We start from the raw sequence: 21097 nt of genomic DNA, 5'->3' as shown, positions 1-21097 counted from the left end.
TATACTCATTTTAGAGTTGAGGAAACTCAGGCAAACAGAGGTTAAGCAACTTGCCAGGACCCCATGGCTAGTAAATGTTTGAGGCCACATTTGAACTCAGGACTTCCTGACTCCAGGTCCAACATTCTAGCTATGACACCACCTTGCTGGGAGGTGAGGAACTGAAGGTAACAAATGTATAATTTGTTACATGTTGCCATTTATTATGATTTGGTGTTGCAAAATTATAAACACATAGGAAGGGGAAGGAGTTGGTGTGAAGAGTAGAATTGGATTTGAGGAATATAGAATAGGCATAATACCTGTGATTTCATTAGTAAAAGGAACTCTCCTCTTTCTCTATCAAAGTAGTTTGACACCTTTTCTGAAGCTTTAGCATCTTAGAATGTTGCCCAGAGCATTGAGAGGTCAAGTGACTTCCCCAGGATCACATATCTAGCTTCTATGTCAGAGACAAAACTTGAATCCAGGTTTTTTTGGTGAAGTCAGGGGATGATCTACTGTGTCACAGTGCTAAGTGGGGTGGGAGAATGGTATAAGGACATAGAAAAACTAGAAAATGGGGGAACCCTTCCCCTACACTCAAGGAGGGTGAAACCTGGTGCTAAAAACTGGTGGAAATAGCAAATGGGAATGGCTGAAGCCAATTTCTCTTTTATTCCCACTCCACTCAAATCTCAAGTCTGCAATGCTAAAACAGGAAAGAAGGACTCCAGGCTGTGCTTGATCCTTTTCTCTCCCAGTGGGAAAGAAGGAACAGGGAAGATTTCATCCTACCAACACATCGTCCCCTATCCTTTTCTTCTTTGTTTATCAACCAAGCTTGGGACCTGGAGACTATCCATATTCCCACTATTCTAAAGATGTCTCTCTTCTCAGGGGTGACAGTGTGGGAACTGATGACCTTTGGGGCTAAGCCATATGAGGGGATTCCTGCCCGAGAGATTCCTGACCTGTTGGAGAAGGGTGACCGGCTACCACAGCCCCCAGTCTGCACCATTGATGTCTACATGATCATGGTCAAATGTAAGAGACCAGATTATAATTCTAATCTTAACACATTATTCATGTTTACAGAGAACCTGACAGTGAAGCATTTTCTTCTGAATATTCCTGTGAGTTAAAGAGTGTGGATATTATTATCCTCAGTTTACAGGTGAGGAGACTGAGGCTCAGAAAAACTAATGAAAAGGTCACATGGCTGTTAATCATGGTAATCAGGACTTGAACTAGGATTTTTCAGAAGGTGCTCTTTATAATGTACTGAATAAAGGGAGCTGCCCAAGAACATAGAGCAACTTCTGGGAATTCATTTCTTTCAGTTTCCTAATCAGAAAATGGAGAACTATAACATCATCCGTCTCCCAGGTTTATTGCACAGATCAAATAAGACAAAATATGTACTTAATTCTTCAAATCCTAAAAACTTATTTTCAGCTGGAAGGGACCTTTGTAGATTATCCAATGGAACCTCCTCCATTTCTAGATAAGCAAAATAAGACCCAGAGGCTTGCCCACAGGGACTTGATGCAAGTCAGAGGAAGGCCTGGCCTAAAGGGCAGCTCACACACCAGGTGGGATGTTCTTTCTGCTAGGTTGGATGATTGACTCTGAGTGTCGGCCTCGGTTCCGGGAGCTTGTTACTGAATTCTCACGAATGGCCCGAGACCCTCAACGCTTTGTTGTCATTCAGGTACTTGGTCACTAAACTGCCCCTAAGCTGCTGTCCACACAAGGAAAGGTACAAAACTGAATAGCAGGTCTCCTGCGTCCACCCTCACCTCCCCAGGATTGTCCTTAAAACTTGCCACACCCTCCCCTTTCTCCTCTTCAATCCTTCCCTCAGCCAGTATTTCCTCCATAAGACTTGTGTCCTCTCCCTTCTCTGGGGTTTTCTGACCTTTTTCCGCCAATGAAATCTCACCCACCCAACTTCATATCCATCAGTGAAGGGGTGAGCATGATTGTCCCATTCTCCCATTAGAACGAGGATTCTGGTCCAGCCAGTCCCCTGGACAGCACTTTCTACCGTTCTTTGTTGGAAGAAGATGACATGGGTGACTTGGTGGATGCAGAAGAATACCTGGTGCCCCAGCAAGGTTTCTTCTGCCCTGACCCTCCCTTGGCTCCAGGTCCCGGGGGTACTACCCACCGGAGACACAGAAGTTCTTCTACAAGGGTAAGGGGTTGGGGCAATGTTCTTTGGGAAGGGAACCCCAGCCTGTTCCCAGGCCATGTTCCCACCTTGTGCTTCCAGCCAAGAATGATTTTCCTTCCTGATTCTTGCTTCAGAGTGGTGGGGAGCTTCCAGGAGTACTGGAAGGCTCAGAAGAGGACCCTCCCCAATCTCCAGCAGAGCCCTGGGAAGGGACTGGTTCAGATGTGTTTGATGGGGAGCCTGGCGGGAGCCTTAAGGGGCTCCAGGGAATCCCTCCTCGAGACCTCAGCCCCCTGCAGCGCTACAGTGAGGATCCCACACGACCACTATCCCCTGAGATGGATGGCTACGTTGTCCCACCTACCTGTGGTCCCCAGCCTGGTATGGAAACCCTGACTTGGGATTTAAATTCTGAGTCTTCTTCTTTAAGGGTTTGACCTAGTTCTGGAGGGAGGGGAAAACAAGGTGCCCCCTTCCCTAAGCTAAGGTCTAAATACTCCCCTAGAGAAAAAGACTTTTTCTGGCAGGGAGATGTATAATTCAATTGTCCTGATACCCAGGGTCTCTTTTTCTCCAACATTTTAGAATATGTGAACCAGCCAGAGGTGCACCTACCACCCCCTTCACCCCTGGAAGGGACCCTGACACCACCTCACCCATCCAGCTCCACTCTGGAACATCCCAAGTTGCCTCCTCCAGGGAAGAATGGAGTGGTGAAAGACATATTTACCTTTGGTGCAGCTGTGGAGAACCCCGAGTACTTGGCCCCCCATGGAGGGGGACCCCATCATCTTTCCCCAACTGCCTTCAGCCCAGCCTTTGACAACCTCTATTACTGGGACCAGGATCCTTCTGATCGAGGGGCAGCTCCTAATGGCTTTGCAGGGACCCCCACAGCTGAGAACCCTGAGTACTTGGGTTTGGATATGACTGTGTGATCTCTGGAAGGCCCAGATCTTGAGATCCCCCGAAACTCTGCATTGCACTTACCATGTTGGGGAGGGGAAAAAAAGACTAAACTTAAATACCCTTCAGACTCCACATCTGGCCAGAGTGAGAAGTGGGATTGTTTGACCACAGACAGAGGAGTCTGGGTTGCTACTGTCACATTGCCCCTTCCTGGCAGCTCTAAGGTCTCCAGCCCCTTGGTGGGGGTATATTTATTGATTTCTGAGCTCCAGATGCCTGGACCAGAATCTTGGTTTGGAACATGACTGCAATTCAGATATACATGTCATCTCTCTCCAATGGACATATCCCCCCCCCAGACTAAATTTTCCACTTTTCCTTCTCTTGGCTTCCATCAAGGGCTCCCACTGCGAGAGACACCAGAGAGGATGTCCAAGGGGAGCTGTAAAGAGGACAACACATGCTCAGAGATAATATCTCATCTCCAGAGGCTGAGCCCCTGACTTGTTTCTGTCCCAAATGGACAATGGACACAGATATAGCTATGGAGTCAGGGAAGGACCTCCAGATCCCTGAATCCCTTGTACATTGTCTCCTTTGAATTTTTTTAACTTTTTTTTTTAAATGAATGATGAGAGGAGTGTATAGAAAAGATGCACCATCTTCTCTGCAAATATATTTTGGAAAACAACTGGGCTCCTAGCCTATGTCTGGGGGCCTCTATGCCCTTTCTGCCACCTTGTCTGCATGACTTACATGTGTTACTCTGGTCCTGCCCTAGGGGTTAGAGTTGGGTGGGAGGACCCTGACAAGAACCACTGATTTGGGCCGGGGAATGAGCAATAGGATCTGAAACCCCTTCTCCAAGATGAATCCTGGGGACGCTGGGGTATGTTCGAATGAAGTGAACTGGATTTCATTCAGATATAAGGGACAGCAGAGGGGCTTGGTGAATCAAGTCAAGAAACCTTTACATTCAAGTTCTCCCTGAGACACAATGGCAGTGGAAACTTGGTCTCTAAACTCTAAACTCTCAAGTGTTTCAGGCAACTCCCTGACACTCTGAATTTGAGCTGAGCAATGGGGAAGGGAGTTTTCACATGGGAGTTCCCTAAGCTGATGAAAGCACAGGTCTGGTCCAAGAAATTCAGACACAAATAAGGAACAGGACTCCCAAAGCTTCAGAATGGAAGAAGCTCCTTCACTGGGAGTCTCCAAGCTTAGGAGAGCTTTGGGAACATAGGGAAGGGCCATCAGATATGACAAGGGCAAGGAAACCCACTGACCTATGCCCGGGAGTATGTCTATATGTGCTGGCCAGAATGAGGGAGTGCCTGCACTGGGGAGGACAGCCTGTGCAGGACAAGTGACTGAGCCCAGCTCTCAGCGCATCCCTTTTTCCCCTCCCCCTTCCCTCCCTTTTTCTTTGTGTCTTTCCAGTTGAATGTTCCCAGAGGGAGCACAAGCATCACCTCCCACCTCAAGCTGGATATACCACAGAGGGGAGAGAGTAGCACTTTCACTTTATTGCCAACAACTGGTGTTTCCCCTAAAATGAGGGGATGTTTTGTTTCCATGGGGGAAATAAATTAGAAGTTTGATGGCATCTCAATGACCCTGCCAGGCAAGGGAGTATACAGGCATCTTTGAGGCACTGTGTCTGTGTGTGTGTGTGTGTGTGTGTGTGCGTGCGCGTGTGCGCATGCACGTGTACACATCTGTAGATCTGAAGTTGCTATGAAACACTGGGGTGGGGGTAGCAGGAGGAGGGGTTTTCTCTCCTCCACTCTGATCTCAGCCCGAACCATCCCCTTTAGGGAAGTGGTAGCCAGACTTGTACCTGGAATCTCCAAAGCTCTTGCCCCCTGGCTTCACCAAGAAGTTGGCTGGGATCTCTCAGCGCAGAGGGTGGGAAGAGAGGTGACAAGCCCAAGAGAGATGTTGGGGGGGGCGGTGAACCAATGCTTGATCAATGAGATGGGCTCTCTCATCCTAATCTTCAAAGAGGAAGGATTTTGCGAAGATGAAGAGGACCCCATATGGAAGGGGCATCCAGAACAGAGGGTAAAGGGAAGGAGCCCTGATCCAGGAGGGAACTGAAGACCTTGCAGGGTCACAGGATGACACAGGGGGGACGGCTATTTGTAATCTTTTCCAGAGGTTCTCCATTACTGGCTTTTCGAATAGCCTCAATGAGCTGAGGGAAGAGAAGGGGAAATTTGTGAGAGGGTACAGAAAGGGTCACCCCTATTGAACCCCTTTCCTCATCCCCATCCCAGTGCTACTCACATCCTTTTCGTAGGGAAACCCCCCATTCTCCAGCTTGGAAAAGACTAATTGCCCATTGATCTCGATCTCGAAGGCTCCTAATGGGAAGAAAAGGGAAATAGTTTGAGACAAATCAGGAGAGACCTCTCAAATCCACAAGGACCACACAACCTCATTTCACATTGGGACCCTTGGGTCCCAATATATCCTGGTACCCCATTCCTTACCTTCTGATTTCTCTGAACCATCTGCTTACTTAAGTCAGTAAAATTCCAGGAAGAGATGTGGGTCAGAAGGGACTTGTAGTCTATAAAGAGGGAGTACCTGGGGAGCCTGGGTATTCTCCCTCCACCCTGTACTTGTTGCTAGAAGACTTGGGGTTTAAGGTCCACACTTACTCCTTGTTAGCTACACTGGCCTTCTGGCTGTTCCAGGAACAAGACCCTTTGTCTCTTTGACTGTAGGTTCCTTCTCTGGCTGATCCTACTCCTGGAATGCTCTCTTTCCTCCACTCCAACCACTGACATTCCCAGCTTCCTTTATGTCCCAACTAAAATCCCAACTTTGATAGGAAGCCCTCTCCAGCCCCTCTAAATTATACGTAGGGCCTTCCTTCTGTTATTTCCTATTTATCCTGTATATGTTCATATGTTGTCTCTCCCACTTGAGCACAGGGACTGTCCTTTGCCTCTTTATATTCCCAGGACTTAGAAAATGCTCTTTACTGAATCGAATCAGATTCTGCCTGGGAAATGCTTTACTATATAGGAAGCCGGAAGGGACCTTAGGAACTGAAAAGCAACTTATTTTTACAGAGGGTCAAAAACTGCCCAACATCAAAAGGAGGGGTTGCCAGATATGAACTGAGGTCTCCATTGGATAGAAATGATCTTTTCATTACTCTGCATTGTTCTGTTTGAACACTTCATCTCTGAAGCTTTATTTTCTTTATCTGTACTATGGAGTTCAACAATCCAGCCCTCACACCCAGTTGGGGAACCAAAGGAAGAAATGCCTATGAAAACACATTTGAGAAGCTTTAACTTTTGTTATTCCAGTCATCTCAGGTCGAATATTGCTAAGTCTGAAGAGCTTCACCCTTGTGTTGCCCAGGCTGGCCACTGACTTTTCTACCATAATGTTTACAAATCCCCATAAGTTCTGATGGGAAGTAACTCACAGGACAAACATGGGGAATTTGGTGTTTTCATTTGGTCCTTGAGGGTAGGGGCCTGGATTCTTTTTTGTCTTGGTATCTCTCAGGCCTTACAACCGGAGGGATAGGCTGAGTTAGCAATGCCCCTCTCTTCTAATACATTGTCTTTCTGCCCCTACCCAGGATCTCCCATCCCCAGGGTGCCAAGGGCCTCTACTGTATCTCGTCCCCTCCAGCCTTCTCACCGGTGCCCCCGAGGCGTGACTCGATCTCGATGCCAGGGTACTCTTCCTTCACAGCGCTGGCCAGCTCTAGGTAAGTGGCCTCAAATCCACAGGGTTTACTGAAGGAGCAAGAGTTTAGGAGTTTAGGAAAGGAGGGAAGAGAAGGGAAAGGAAAGGAGAGATGAAGATAAAGGAGGGGAGGGGAAGAAAGGAAGGAAGAAAAAGAGAGGAAAAGAGTGGAAGGACAAAGGAGAATGAAGAGAAGAGGAGGGATGAAGAAAAAGAAGAGGATGAAGGGACAGAAGAAAAGGAATGGAAGGAGGGGAAGAAGAGGGAATAAAGAGAAGGGAGGGATGAAGGGGATAAAGGGAAGAAGTAAGGGGAGAAGATGGATGAAGGGAGAGGAGAGGAGGGATGAGGAGACAAAGGAAAAGGAAATGGGGAAGGGAGGGAGAGAAGGGGAAAGGAAAGAGAAGGGGAGAAGGAAGAATGGGGGAGGGGCAGGGGGAGGGGAGGGCGCGGGGCGGGGCGGCCCCCTCTCACCAGTACTCCACCACGATGCGGACGCCGCTGCCGGGCAGGGGCTTCCCGGGGGAGGGCGCTGCGAGGTCGGCCCCGGGCTCCCCGCTCATGGCCGCGCTGCCCCGGGCTGGAGCCACCGGACGGGCACACTGACCGGCGGGAGCCGGAGCCCGCAGCCCCGCCGCCGCTTCCGGGTGTGACGTAGTGCCGCACGTCACGCGCGCCGGCCCGGAGGCGGGGCCGGCCCGGAGGCGGGGCCGTCGGTGGGCGGGGCCGGGCCGGGCTCGTGGAGGGCGGGCGGGGCTGCAGCGCCCTCTGCTGGGGGAGCCGCTGCCTGCTGAGCCCCTGGGGCCAGGTCCCTTGCCCACCTGGGGGCCCGCGCTCCCCCGCTCCTCACTAAAATGCCCTCCGCGACCTCCTTTTGCTGGCTTTCTTCCCAAGCTGGAAGCTTGAGTTTTTCTTTTTTTTTTTCTTTTTATCTTTTTCAAGGCGAATGGGGGTTACATTATTAAGTGTCTGAGGTCGGATTTGAACTCAGGTCCTCCTGACCCCACTGCACCACCTAGCCGCCCCTTGATTTTTTTCTTAAAGCAAAAGCAGTGAATGGAGTTAATCCTAAAAAAAGCAATGATTGCTGGCAAGTGCTGCGTGATGACGTAACGTGCTCGTCAAATGTCATTTCACTTAAGACTCACAATGGGGGGGGGTAGGAATTATTATTATTCTCATTTTACCCACGACGAGGCAGGACCGGGGGCAGAGCTGTGTCTGGGGTCCTATTTGAACTTAGGTCTTCCTGACTCCAGGGACGCATCTCACAAATTAACTCTCTCTAAAAGTAGCAGCAGAAGAATCTTCCAGAAACCTGTGCCTCACTCTCTCACCAATTATACACAGCATCCAGGTCTACCTGTGTCTTAAACTGGAATAGAAGGCTGACCCGTGCAGGTACAGGGGAACACTCAGGTGAGTGAACTCCCTCTACAGGTGCATGTTGACCTCTCCTTTACTGGAGTAGGAGAAAATGAGGCTGGGGACTTGGCACAGGACCCCTCACTCAAATCCAACCCATGTGCTCGTCACCTCCCTGATGTCATGGTCCTCTTCAAGAACAGAGGACAAGGGGCGGCTGGGTGGTGCAGTGGACAGAGCACCGGCCCTGGAGTCAGGAGGACCTGAATTCAAATCCATCCTCAGACACTTAACAATTACCTAGCTGTGTGGCCTTGGGCAAGTCACTTGCAAAAACCAAAAAAAAAAAAAGGACAAACATCATCATGAAAAGATTTGCCTAGAACACTGAGACATAAAGTGATTTGCCAAGAGTTACACAATCAATATGGAGCAAGGTCTTGTATCCAAGTCTTCTGGCTTCAAGGCTAGCTGCTTGTTCTTTAAGTCTATGCTTTAAACCAAATCTCCTCCCTAAAGTCTTTCCTGTACAAGAGTACCTTCTCCTTCAGACTTCACTTTGCCCTTTGTTCTTTATCTGTCTGATGCTCTTATCACAAATGTGCCTTATAGTTGGTGGAGTTTGTCTCATTCCAATTTTAGCACATGTTCCATGAGAGCAGGGACTAGGTCTTATCTAAACTTTGTTTCTTTCAGTAGCTAGCAAGATACTCTGTATAAAGTAGGAAATTTATTTCTTGTTAAATTGAAGAATGACCTTGGAGAAGCATCTTAATCTCTCAGGAACTCAGTTTCCTTTATTGTAAAATGAGGGACCAGACAGTTTCCTTAGATCTGGAATTTTATGGTTTTCTGGTCTTTTGAATTGACCTGGTTGCGTATTTGTGTGTGTATGTGTGTGTGTGTGTGTGTGTGTGTGTGTGTGTGTGTGTCTGTGCGCACACAAACCCATGATCTGTCCCAGATCCCTCCAGTTACAGAAACAGTTTCCAGTTCTCTCTCATTTGAAACTTACTGGGTGCCAGGTGCTCCCAGGTCCCCATATCAAGATTTCCCTGGTGCTCTGTCCTGCTGTTTTCCTCTTAAGGTTTATGCTCAAATTACACAGCTTGAAGAACAAGCAGTTACACTGCTGAAAAAAAAAGCAAAACCATTTCAACAAACATTATTAAGGAGGTGGCATAGTAAAGTGCAAAGGTACTAGAGTCAGAAGACCTAAGTTTAAATCCTGCTGCTTTCTGCCTTCCTCGGTGGTCACTGAACCTCCATGGGTCTCAGTTTCCTCCTCTGTAAACTGGGGGTGTTGGAGCCCCCTTCTAGCCTAGACCTATGCTCCAATGAGACTTCTTGCTATGTGCTCACAGACACAAATACCAAGAAAAGGCAAGCACCGCCCCATCTTCAGAGAACTGACAGTATAAAAGGGGAAAGAAGAGACTTAATTGAAAACACATTTAAAAAAAAAAAGGAAAAGAAAACACATTGCATTTCCTTATCTGCAAAATGAGGATAATAATGCCTCCAAGGGCCTACATCATAGGATTTGTTTTGAAGATCAAATTAGATAATGGAAAGTGTTTTGAAAACTTTAAAATGCTCTAGCAATGTCAGCAATGATGATGATGATATGCAATAATTACTATTGATATAGTGAGTGGCCTGTTCATACAGGGCATTAACAGCCTTCAGAGGGGATAGGAGCCACAGGGTTGCTTCTCCTAGGAGGATGGAGATGGTTAGCCTTCTTTCACAAGCCACACTGGGGGTCACTCTCTCCCCTCAATGTTTATTATGAGGTAAAAACAGGTCACAAGGAAAAGTCAGATAAACCCTGCTGAGGAAAGGCAGGTAGGGTGAAGTGGATGGGAAATCAGAATTATCAGAGAGCCAACACTAGGTGCCTTAGTCATGGTAGTGTTTTCGTTTTTCAGTGAGCACATAGTAGGTGCTGTATTAATGTTTATTGAGTTGGATGAAAGGGATTCTGGGGATTAATTGGATATATATACATACATATATGTATATACATATATATACATATATATACATATATATATATATATATATATATATATATATATATAGTCCAGATTTAGAGATGGAAAAGGCCTCAGAGGCTATTTAATCCAATTTCCTCCATTTTTCAGATGAAGAAACTGAGGGCCATATGAAGTGACTTGCCTAAATTTGCAAAGCCAGTAATCAACAGAGTCAAGATTTGAATCCAGTATACTCTGACTATAATATATTGCTCTTTCCATTTTCCATTTCACATTGCCTTCTAAGGAGTTCATACTTGTAAACACTTAGCTGACAGAACCAGCACTGGTTGCATCTTTTGAGATCCTGGGAAGCTCACCTCACCTGACTCCACAATCATCATTATTACCCTCCCTTCCCATATTGGGTGATGATTTCAACTGTATTCTACATGGCTTCTTGTTTTATCTCTAACTCACTTAAAGGTCCTCCCCAAGAGAACAAATAGAACTATTAGAGGCTAGCATCCATTTTAATAGAATGTCAACAATGGAAGGGACCTTTGGGATCACCAAAACCATCAAGGGAACTGAGGAACCTGAATCCTGTGATTTCCAGCCACAGCTAGGAGTAGAATAATCTGGTACTCTGATACCATCAGTAGGAAGATAAGAAAAAATGAATTTATTCAGTACCTCTGTGCCAGATATTGTGTTAAAAAGACTTTACAAATGTTATTTCATTTGAACTTCACAACTCTCTTTCAAGGTAGGTGCAATTATTATCCTCATTTTAAAACTGAGGAAATTGAGGCACACAGAGGTAAAATGACTTGCCCATGGTCACCTAGTTAAGTATTTGAGACTAGAATCGAACTTAGTGTTTCCTGACATGGGCACAATGCACCAGGAAGAACCAAGGTATCAAAGAGGACTTTGAAAAGTCAAAATGGGATCTCCTAATAGTGAAATTGCTTTCAGAATCTGCTCTCTGTCCCAGGAATGGGGATGGTGGAGACTGTCAGACTGTACTGGCTTTGGCTAGTTGGCTGTTGAGGGGAGAGGGAAGAACTTCATGCTCCTTCCCTCCTCCTTCCTGGGAGCCGAAACTTGGTCTCCCCTCTAGTGGGAGTGGGAGCCTTTGGTGGACACCTGGGCTCCTCCCCTCCCCTCCCCTCCTCTCCTAGCTCCTTTGCAAAGACCTAGATTACAATAGCACCCTAGTGGCCAGGGGAGTAGTCTCTTTTTTTCTCCTCCCTCTTTCGTCCTGGCTCCGCCTCCACCTTTCCAATCCTAGTCACTTTACCGCCTTTCCAGCCTTCCCTCCCGGTTCTATCACCCTCTCCTTCCCCTCCCCCTGCCAGCACATTTTCTGGAAAGAAACTCAGGAATCTGACCGGGTGTCCTGGACCCTCGGCTGTCACCAGACAGAGTCGGACGTTGGACTCGGGCATTTGGGCCTCATATTGGGGCTTCCCAGGTAAGAGGATAAATACTAGCGAAGATAACAATCTCCCTTGACTCTTATCCCCAGTATCTTTGTACCTGCAGTCTGTGCCACTGTCCCGTGCAGGTGGGGCGTGATGTCTAGTGGACAGTATCGTATCCCCATCCCCACCCCATGATGGCAGGTAGGAAAGGGGTATCTGTGCAGGTTGGAGGGCTATAGAACCCACAAAGGGTCCTGGGTGAGGTGAATGGAGGGTAGACACAGTTGGTTAAGGGCAAGGTTCACTCCCTCCCCCAATGGATGGCCCCAGTCTGTGTATATACCAACACCTAAGGTCCAGGTAAGGGCTAAACTCAGCACCCTTTCCTGTCTCCTCCGTTGACATGCCATACACCCTACTGGGGACGCCCTACTGACCAGCCCCTTCCTTCTTTGTTTCTTTATGGATTCTTCCCTCACCTGCTTCTTCCCTCTCTTTATTCCACTTTGGGTCCAGTAGGACTTCTCTATCACTAAAGATTTCTTTGTCTGGGGTGACGACTATAAGGAAACTTTTCTCTTTTGGGCAATTTCTGCTTCTCCTGGACAACCCTCCCCCTTCCCTTCCTAAAAGGGAGATGGGGGGTGGGGAGAGGTGTTATTTGGAGGCTCTGTGTCACAGCAAACTCCCATTCCTGTTCTTCTGTACTGAGCTTGTCCCAATTTAGAACTCTGGTTAGAATCCCCCAAGATCTGTCTAGAGAGAGAACTTTATTTGGGGGAGCACTAAAAGTGTTAGATCACACTGAATTAGGATTAGTTGGAAAAGAAGAATTAATTGTTCTCTCTTTATACCTAATTTACCTCTCATTGTTCTGTAGATGGGTTGGGATGGGCTCTACACTGTTTCCCACCTTGCTCAGCAGATTAGTTTAAATCTCAAGTATCTTGTTGACTTGGGTTCTAATTGTGTTAGAGAATAGGGGGTAGGACATGGAAACACAACAATGATGCTTCAGCTTCCAGACCTTGTGGATATCTGTATCCCTTCTACAGAGACTACAGAATGGAGCAATTAGGGTCCTAGTGCCTCATTTCCCACTGTAGGATAAGCTAGGAGAGCTCTGTGTACCCAGAAAAGGATGCAGGGTAATTGGCATTTGTTTAAATATGTATAAATTCTCCTCTAGGAGCATTTCAATTTCAGTTCAGGTGCAGCTTCTCTGAAGACAGGATAAGAAATCTGTTACCTTTGGACTCTGATTCCCCAACCCCCCCAAATCTGCTTGGGGAGATGGGAGCCCCCCCCATACAGGGTAAATAACCTATAATGATTAACCCAAATCAGATTCTGGCCACTTTTGCATATTTTACCAAATTAAACTTTAAAAGAATCTCTCCCCCTTCCAGACTCTGACACACCTTTGTTGTGAATTTCTTCTTTTGGGTAGGTTGTACCCTCAGTTTTCTGGTATCTTCCTACTTGATGCAAAAGTGAGGGTAGATGTCCACTTGGGTCTTTATATTATTTACCAGTGATTCCCACACTTCGCCTCAAAGATTCCCCCCCTTTCTTTCCCAAATCTCATTTAAAGGAAAATCAGAAGGAAAAAATAAAGGGAATATCTGGAATTCTCATGGAGGAAGTTCTTTCCCTACACATAGGTTTACAGGGACTACCTCACGTTAGGGAGAAGGAAGGATCTCTACCAAATCATCTGTAGACTCTTCTATTGTCCAACCCTAGCTCCTCAATCTTTATATCATTTCTTCTAGTGTTCCCCTGCCATACAAACTAACAGTGACCCCCAGACCTCCAGTGCCCCACGGTTTCCAAGACTGATTTTTAGAGTGGGACTTATTTTAATAATGTGGCCACAAAACCCTCCTCTCCCAGTTTTTGTTAGTCAGGTGGGGCAAGTTTCAGGAAGTAAACAATGAGGCTAGGGAGAGATAGGGGGTGGGGAAGAGAGCTTCCGTGGAACCTGGGGTGGGAGGGCACTACTTTTGAGGTGCGGAGAGCTTCGATGGAGTACGGAAGTCTAGGGATGCCTGAGGGCAATTCCCCTCCTTCTTGAACCTTTTCCCCCTATACCTCTAGAAGCCTTTATTTGTATTCTCAAAACCAGTTTGGTGGGTGTGGGAAGCCAGACTGGCCTTTCTGACTTTGTCCCTCTGGGTCTTTTCTCCCAGCCCCATTCACCTCCCATACTTTCTGGTTCCCCATTCCCGGAATCCTTTTCCAGAAAGTAGGGTCTGGGACAAGAAGAGAGCAGGGAAGTGGAGAGACTATTGGACCAATATTCCCTCTCCCCTCACCTGTCACCTCTGCTTTTTGTCCCTCTATTTGGTCCTCTGTTGAGGACATATAACAAATAATATACTATAAAGTGGGCTAAGTAATTTATCTCTTAAAGAGAGTCCCCTCACCCTACCCTGTTTTTGGTCTTCTGTCAGCCTTTGTTCACCCCCTTTCAGCAGAACTACCTCCCCCTTTTTACTCATCCCCCTCTATAGAGTCCCTGTGAGGGAGGGAGGGGAGTAGGTGTGTATGTTGGAGAGCCCTATGAGAGTTCATCCACTTCCTCACCAAATACATAAGGTGATAAGGACCTCCTTTGCCCATGATTAGAATGAGGGATGAATCTCCTAGGGTTGTTGGCTAATTGTCAACTCTTTCCCCTTCATCAACAAAGCTCCCTTCATTGAGTTTGGAGAATGTCTCCATCTCTTCTGTTTTGTCTGACATCATCTTTGTCTTAACAATCTCCCTCCTCTGTGTCTTTTGGGTTATTTCTGTGTCTTTTCTGTCTTTGTATTTTGAACCTTTCTGGTGTAATGGACTCTTTTTACAGACCAGTGAAGTCAATGGCTACCCTCTCAGAAAAATGGTTTGCTTTTTTTTTTTTAGTTTTTGCAAGGTAATGAGGCTAAGTGGCTTGCCCAAGGCCACACAGCTAGGCAATCATTAAGTGTCTGAGGTCCTATTTGAACTCAGGTACTCCTGACTCCAGGGCTGGTGCTCTGTCCACTGCACCACCTAGCTGCCCCAGAAAAAAGATTTTTAAAAAATTGAGTGAAGTGCTAAATTTCACTTAGAGGTTAGTGAAAATAAAGATGTCATTGTTTTCCCATCCAAGTCTACAGATCCCTTGACATCCTTGGACCTCAGTGTAAGTAAGCCCTTGCCTTTCATGGTAGGGGTGAGTTGGAGAAGTCCTATCTCTCTACTTCAACAGGCCCTTGGGACAGAGTTGGGAAAGGGTTATCTGAGGTCGAACAGAGTGTAGGGGTGGGGGTTGGTGTCAGACTTGGAGGCCAGGAGACCTGTGGGGTGTGAGGGAGTCAGGTTCCCTAGGAGTGGGGTGGAGTGAGGAGGGGAGGGAAGGCTGGGCCTGACAGGGCTGGGCCAAGACAGAGTCAGAGTGGGGCATCCAAACCTTTCTGTACACAGTGCAGGGAGCAGAGAGGACCGAATATGGAAGCACTGGGATCCCCTCCTGGAACTGATTGTGTTTCAGGTGGGTATCTAGGCAGAGGACAACAAGGAAAGCTAGAGAATATCTTTATCCCCCATCAGGAATGGCCTGGGAGAATGGGGGACTGAAGAAGGCCTCAGGGACCAAAAGGGGAGGCTGCTGGGTATATATGGAGAAGTCAGGCCACCTCTTCCTAATTTATATTTTCCCCCTGACCTTTATCTGTCCCTCCTGCCTTGTTTTGTATGAGTTGGGGTGGGGGTGGAAGGAGGAGGTTGTTTGTGTTTCTCCTGAGCCAGGAAGTTGTGGGGATGAGTCAAGGTGGAGTGGAGAGCCTCAGGCATCTCTACCTCACCGGCCCCTCCCTGACTCACCTGCCCCTTCTGCCTCCCTCTTCTTTCTCCTCCCTCCCCATTCCCCAAATCCCCTCTGCTATACCCCCACCCTCTCAGGATCAGTAATATTTCTTTTTTCCCCTGATCCCTACCTTGTACCTTTCTTTTTGCTTTGCTGTTCAATGTCCATTACCCCACCCCCTACTCCCCAGGGAGTCAAAGAGGAAGGGCACCTAGGAAATCAAAATAAGTTGTTGTCATCCCAGTCCCTGCTACCTACAGGTGGCATCAGACAAGACTGGACTGGCTACGCCAGTCTCAGGGGTGCCTCTGGGGCAGAACTCACTTTTTGCTGCTCCTGTTGCTGATGCCAGGCAAGCAAGATGGGTACAGTGGGGGTGGCAGGGGTTGATAATCTGGTGTTGGTGTTGGGTGCTGACAGATGGCAGGATGGGTAGGTGTTCACCTTGTCAGAACTAAGAGAGATAGAGACTGAAACAGCAGAGTCATCGGCAACTGATTCAATCAACCAGGTAAAGTGGTCTACAGTCATCCTTATTTGTGTTGGGGCTAAGGGGAAAAGCATCTTCACATCCAGGTAAGACATTCCCTATACTACAGCAGGCTATAGGACAGTCCCAGGGTTTCTTCCTCAATGGAGGAGGACAAATGGGTCAGGTTTCTGCTAGCCCCTCCATCCCATTTGCCACCCCCTTAGTCAAGTTCCAATTAGCTCCAAGGAAATACCTATTTGGATTATCTTATTTCTGTCTATAGCTGTCTATTTTTTTTTTTTTTTTTTAGTTTTTGCAAGGCAAATGGGGTTAAGTGGCTTGCCCAAGGCCACACAGCTAGGTAATTATTAAGTGTCTGAGGTTGGATTTGAACTCAGGTACTCCTGACTCCAGGGCCAGTGCTCTATCCATTGCGCCACCTAGCCGCCCCTTATAGCTATCTATTTCAATGGTGGTCTCTTCCCTTGGTTTCACCATGCTATACACTATCCCTAAATAAGACCTCTCAGGTAAGGGATTTACCCCAGTTATCCCCCTTTACCTCTCTTGCCTGTGGACTAAACTCACCTGCCTGGTTTCCTGCTGTACATTATCCCCTGCCCCCAATCAAGTCATGAGTACTGCCAACTCCTTCCATGCACGTCACAGATGTTGCCACAACATGCCTCTGGCATCTAAGCCCCTTCCTGGTACCTGGAGAGGTGGCCTGCCAAAACTCAGAGTAGAGCAGGGCTAGAAGAACCCTGAGGGCTATGGAGGAAACCCTACCCCATTTGCTTTTTTTCTGTCAGTCTCAGGGGTAACCTCCCTAGCAGAAATGGCACTATGGATGGGTGGGGAAGTGGTGATGAAAAAAGAGAGACTAGAGAAGGGAATAGCTGCAGAGGCCTGACCCACCTCCCCTTCTTACCTCATCCCAGGCATTCTGTCTGGCATCATCAGGGTGTGATTGATTGGTGTACATGAGTCTTGAGGGTGCGAGAAAGGACCCCTGGATTACAGAATCCTGAGACTGGAAGGGACCTCTAAGGCTTGCCCATACCTGCCCAGGATGGGTGCCACATCCCAGGCAAAAGATCATCCAGCCTCCATTTAAAGACTTATACTGCTGAATGAATGAATGAGCAAATGAATGCTAAAATACATACGTACTACTGTGCTCACTGCAGTAACTACTTGTGGGGAGGTAGCACATTTTACCTTTGGATAATTCTAATTTTAAATAACTTCTTCCTTGTTAGTGTTCAGTCATGTCTGACTCTCCCTAACCCCATTTGGAGTTTTCTTGGCAGAGGTACTGAACTGGTTTGTCATTTTCTTCTTTAGTTCATTTTACAGATGAGGAAACAAGAGGCAAACAGAGTTAAGTCACTTGCCCAGGGTCACACAGCTAGGAAGTCTCTGTAACCAGATTTGAACTTGGAAAGAGGAATCTTCCTGACTCCAGGTTCAGTGTTCTAGTCACTGTGCTGCCTTGTTACTCAACTTCTTCCTTATATCAAGCTAAAAATTTGCCCCTTTACAACTTTATCTATGGTTCCTCAGTATTGTCTTCTGGGGGCAACCAGAACAAATCCAATCCTGATTAAAAAAACTGTCTTTCATAACAATGAAAATCATAATAATAGCATTTATATAGCAGCTACAGATTTGCAAATAAATTTTAAAATACGATCTCATTTTAACTTCCTAACAACCCTGGAAGATGTCCTTATTATCTTCATTTTACAGATGAAGAAATTGAGGCAAAGAGAATAAATGAAGAGGAAATTATTCTTCTAAGTCAGGGGTGGGAAACCTTTTTTCTGCCGAGGTCTTTTGGATATTTATAACATCATTCTCTGGCCGTACAAAATTATCAATTTAAAAATTAGCTTGCTATATTTGGTCAAACATTTAATTAATTCACCCCTTAAAAATTCCTAGATTTACTGCATTTTGAGTCCACAGATGTGGTTGCTGTGGCAGCACCAGACCAAATGATTTCAGGGGAGAAGAAGGCGTGGGAGGGGTGGGGGATTTATGCTGCCCAAGAGTCATTTCTCCCACACCTGCTCTAAAGTGCTTTTATTCCAAATTAAACACCCCTAAATCCTTCAGTCAGTATGATGTAGGTAACTTGCCTGAAAATCAGGAAGACTGGAACTTCCACCTTGCCTCTGACACGTTCTGTCTGTATGACCATGGGCAAATCAGTTAACACAATGTTTCCAGAAATTCTCCAAGAGTTTGTCTTGGCAGAAAAGGTGCTGACTTGTATTGGTAGAGGGGATTTCCTCTCTCTCCTCATTTGGGAGTGTCCTCTAGCATTGAAATCATAGTTCTAGTCTTAATCACTATTCCTTTAACTAATCCTTCTAATATAATATAAGTCTTGGCCTCCAAGTCCCTTATCACTGTCCTCCAAAATACATTCTAACTCATCAAGATCTTTCTAACCTTCTCAGTACATTGTATTGTACTGAGTGTATACCCTGGAACTGAACAGTGGAACTATCTTAGTTTCCTCATTCTGCATATCATATTTCTAGTAATGCAGTTTAACATCAACTGTGTTAACTACCATATCATGGGACCATAGATGGAGAGTTAGATTAGACCTTAGGGTCATTAAGCTCAGTATAATAAATATTTGCCTACAATAAGTACCTACTATGTGCTTATTTATTTACCAAAAAAATAAGTACCTACTATGTGCTTAGTAAGCACTGAGTATATAGAGGCAAAAGGAATAAAAACAGCCTCTACCCTCTAGCTTGCAATCTCTTGGCTAGAATAAAGCAAGTCTACAAATAAATATTTGTATGATCAGTTGAGGAGGAGGGGGAGGGTATTACAACTAGGAAAATCAGGAGAGGCTTCCTGTTTCAGCTAGCCCATGAGCTGAACCTTGAGGGAAGTTAAGGATTTTCTGAGAGGTTGAGGTGAAGAGAGACTGCATTCTTGGCATTCTGTATGGTTGCATTGGGTACAGCCTGTGGAGAATCACAGAAATGGAAGATGGAGTCCTGAATCTGAGGGAAAGTAAGTGGGTCAGTTTGATGAGGTCATAGAATTGGTAAGGAGTATTTATTTTCAATTAAGATAGATTAGGAAGGTTCTTACCTGAAGAGTTTGTATTTTATAATTAAAGGCAATAGGGAGCCACTGAAAATTCTTTGAGCAGAAGAGTTTTGTGCTTTAGGAAGGACAAAAGCATAAAAGGTTATTTTGGCATGTATTGTGGAAGGATTAGAAAAGGAAAGGATTGAAACCCGAGACCAATAAATAGGCTATTGTCTAATTACTATAGATGAGAATTGCTTTAGTCCTGGTCTAGGGTTTAAGCCATGTAAATAAAGAGAAAGGGACAGGTAAAAAAAGATGTTGTGGTAGTAAGATTGACAAAACTTGGTGATTGATTGGATGTTAGAAAAGGAAAGAATCAAGAACATATCAAGTTACAAACCTGGATGACCAGAAGGGATTTGTTTATTGGACAATATTATTGGAAAAACTGGAACATAAATCTGGCAAAAAAAATAGGTGTAAGTTTTTATGTCTTTATATGATGAGAAGTTCCAATCTGAATATAGGTTATTTAGTTTCACAAATTAAGAAATTGATGCCTAGAGAGGTTCTATACTGTTCATTTGTTGACTTTGCCTTCCATGAGAACTCCGAGATCTTTTCTTTGTAAACTCTCTAACTTTATCTCTACTTGTCTTATAGTTATATAATAGTAAGACTTGCTACTAGACCCAGTAAGAAGGATGCTGTACCCTCTCCCTGCTTAATTAAGAATCTCTACTTTACCCCATTCATGTGGACAAAGTTCAATTCTAGTGGAGTCTGACTTCCAATAAAAGGGTTAGGCTCTTTTTCTCTTACTCTTTGACATTTTCTCTCTGTTCCCCTTAGAAAAAATAATTTGAAGCTTAGCAAGTAGTAGAAAGATGATGTATATTGTAGAACAAGTATAGGACAGCTAGCTATTTCCTCTACACAAAAGCAATTCTTTTTTTTCTTTGCACAGCAATGGGGTTAAGTGACTTGCCAAAGGTCACACAGCTAGGTAATTATTAAGTGTCTGAGGTGGATTTGAACTCAGGTACTCCTGACTTCAGTGCTGGTGCTCTATCCACCACCCCACTTAGCTGCCCCCCACAAAAGCAATTCTTAAAAAACAAAAGTCCTGAAAGTAGAAACTGACAAGAAAAAATAACTGAAAGAAGCAGCTCCAATAACATAATTATTGTCATACTTTCCTGGAAGGTTGACATGATGCAATTTGTAGAATTGTCAAAGATGTATTTCAAAATTCCTCTTAGTTCTGCACTGGCAATTTGAGGAAGGAATTACAAAGCAAGAAAGGCAGCCAGAGCTTGAAGAGCTACTTTCTAGCCATCATATGAGAAGTAGTCACCATGTTCTCTCACCCCAACTATCCTTCATAGGTAGTCCCAGAATTACGTGCTGTCACCAGAATTGAAGGAAGAGAGATCCAGAGTATAGAGTTATTCACTTTTTGAGGTCTGCTGACTGGGCCATTGAATATTCTTTCAGCTTCAGTGATATAGCCTCCTCTCATCTACCTCGGTGAGGAAGGGGACTTAGGTACTACCCAGTGTTTACTAGCTCAGCTCACAGCAATAAGTCCTTCATACTAAGCCATTCTTATTCCTGGCAGTTGCCTGGGGAATGGACACGAATGTACACTCCATGGAACAGTCCTTATAGATCCCACCCATAGAGTTCATGTCTTCTACACTTAGACATTTGATTACCAAAAAAACAACCCTCAAATATGGAATTTTACATTTATTCCTATTTGATACGACTTTCATTAGATATGACCCACCATTCTACCCTGACAATACAGAAGATCTTTTTGGGTCCTGACTCTATTGTCCATCATGCTATCCTTTCCAGTTTTATCCATAAGTGTAATACTCTACCATCTTTGCCATCATCCAACTCAGGGAATAAAGTGTTGAATAGCCCAGACTCAAAGACAGATGACAAAGACAGACATTCTTTCCCTCTGGGTGGACTTCTATCCATTCATTGGGTCATTCTTTGTGGCATCTAGACATCAAAGTATATAGAACTTTGATGTCAGAATCAGGAATATCTGAGTTCAAATAAATTTATGTGACCTTGGGCTGCTCAAGTTTTCCCCATTGTATAATGGGGATGATAATACCTTCTCTGGTTGTTGTGAGGATCAAC

The 21097-nt window shown here is 45.6% G+C and overlaps 3 protein-coding genes across 7 annotated transcripts in view; 2 read left to right on the top strand and 1 right to left on the bottom strand.

The window, feature by feature from the left end:
* The window catches only part of ERBB2 (erb-b2 receptor tyrosine kinase 2), a 29543-nt gene extending 25785 nt beyond the window's left edge, over positions 1 to 3758 (top strand). Inside the window, exons 23-27 of the mRNA XM_074224026.1 lie at positions 880 to 1026; positions 1596 to 1693; positions 1985 to 2179; positions 2293 to 2539; positions 2744 to 3758. Of these exons, the coding sequence (XP_074080127.1) occupies positions 880 to 1026; positions 1596 to 1693; positions 1985 to 2179; positions 2293 to 2539; positions 2744 to 3096 (1040 nt within the window). The 3' untranslated portion in view covers positions 3097 to 3758. The remainder of the gene's footprint in view (positions 1 to 879; positions 1027 to 1595; positions 1694 to 1984; positions 2180 to 2292; positions 2540 to 2743) is intronic.
* Positions 3759 to 4573: 815 nt separating this feature from the next.
* MIEN1 (migration and invasion enhancer 1) lies at positions 4574 to 7447 on the bottom strand. The gene is made up of 4 exons (XM_074224027.1): positions 7259 to 7447; positions 6737 to 6834; positions 5357 to 5433; positions 4574 to 5264 (listed from the first exon to the last, which is right to left on the bottom strand). Exons 1-4 carry the CDS (start codon positions 7345 to 7347, stop codon positions 5181 to 5183), a joined length of 348 nt encoding a protein of 115 aa, XP_074080128.1. The 5' UTR covers positions 7348 to 7447; the 3' UTR covers positions 4574 to 5180.
* Positions 7448 to 11300: 3853 nt separating this feature from the next.
* Positions 11301 to 21097, top strand: part of GRB7 (growth factor receptor bound protein 7) — a 33750-nt gene continuing 23953 nt past the window's right edge. Inside the window, exon 1 of one of the 5 annotated variants that reach the window (XM_074224022.1) lies at positions 11301 to 11608. Coding sequence is in view for 3 of the 5 variants with exons in the window: in XM_074224024.1 (XP_074080125.1) it covers positions 15036 to 15078 (43 nt within the window). In the remaining 2 variants the exon portion in view is untranslated. The other 4 variants (XM_074224021.1, XM_074224024.1, XM_074224025.1 and 1 more) reach the window with 4 other exon arrangements.

Source organism: Macrotis lagotis, chromosome 2, assembly GCF_037893015.1.
Source record: "Macrotis lagotis isolate mMagLag1 chromosome 2, bilby.v1.9.chrom.fasta, whole genome shotgun sequence".
Classification (NCBI taxonomy): domain Eukaryota; kingdom Metazoa; phylum Chordata; class Mammalia; order Peramelemorphia; family Peramelidae; genus Macrotis; species Macrotis lagotis.
Note: the sequence above shows the minus strand (reverse complement) of the source record. Positions and strands in the feature narration are given on the sequence as shown.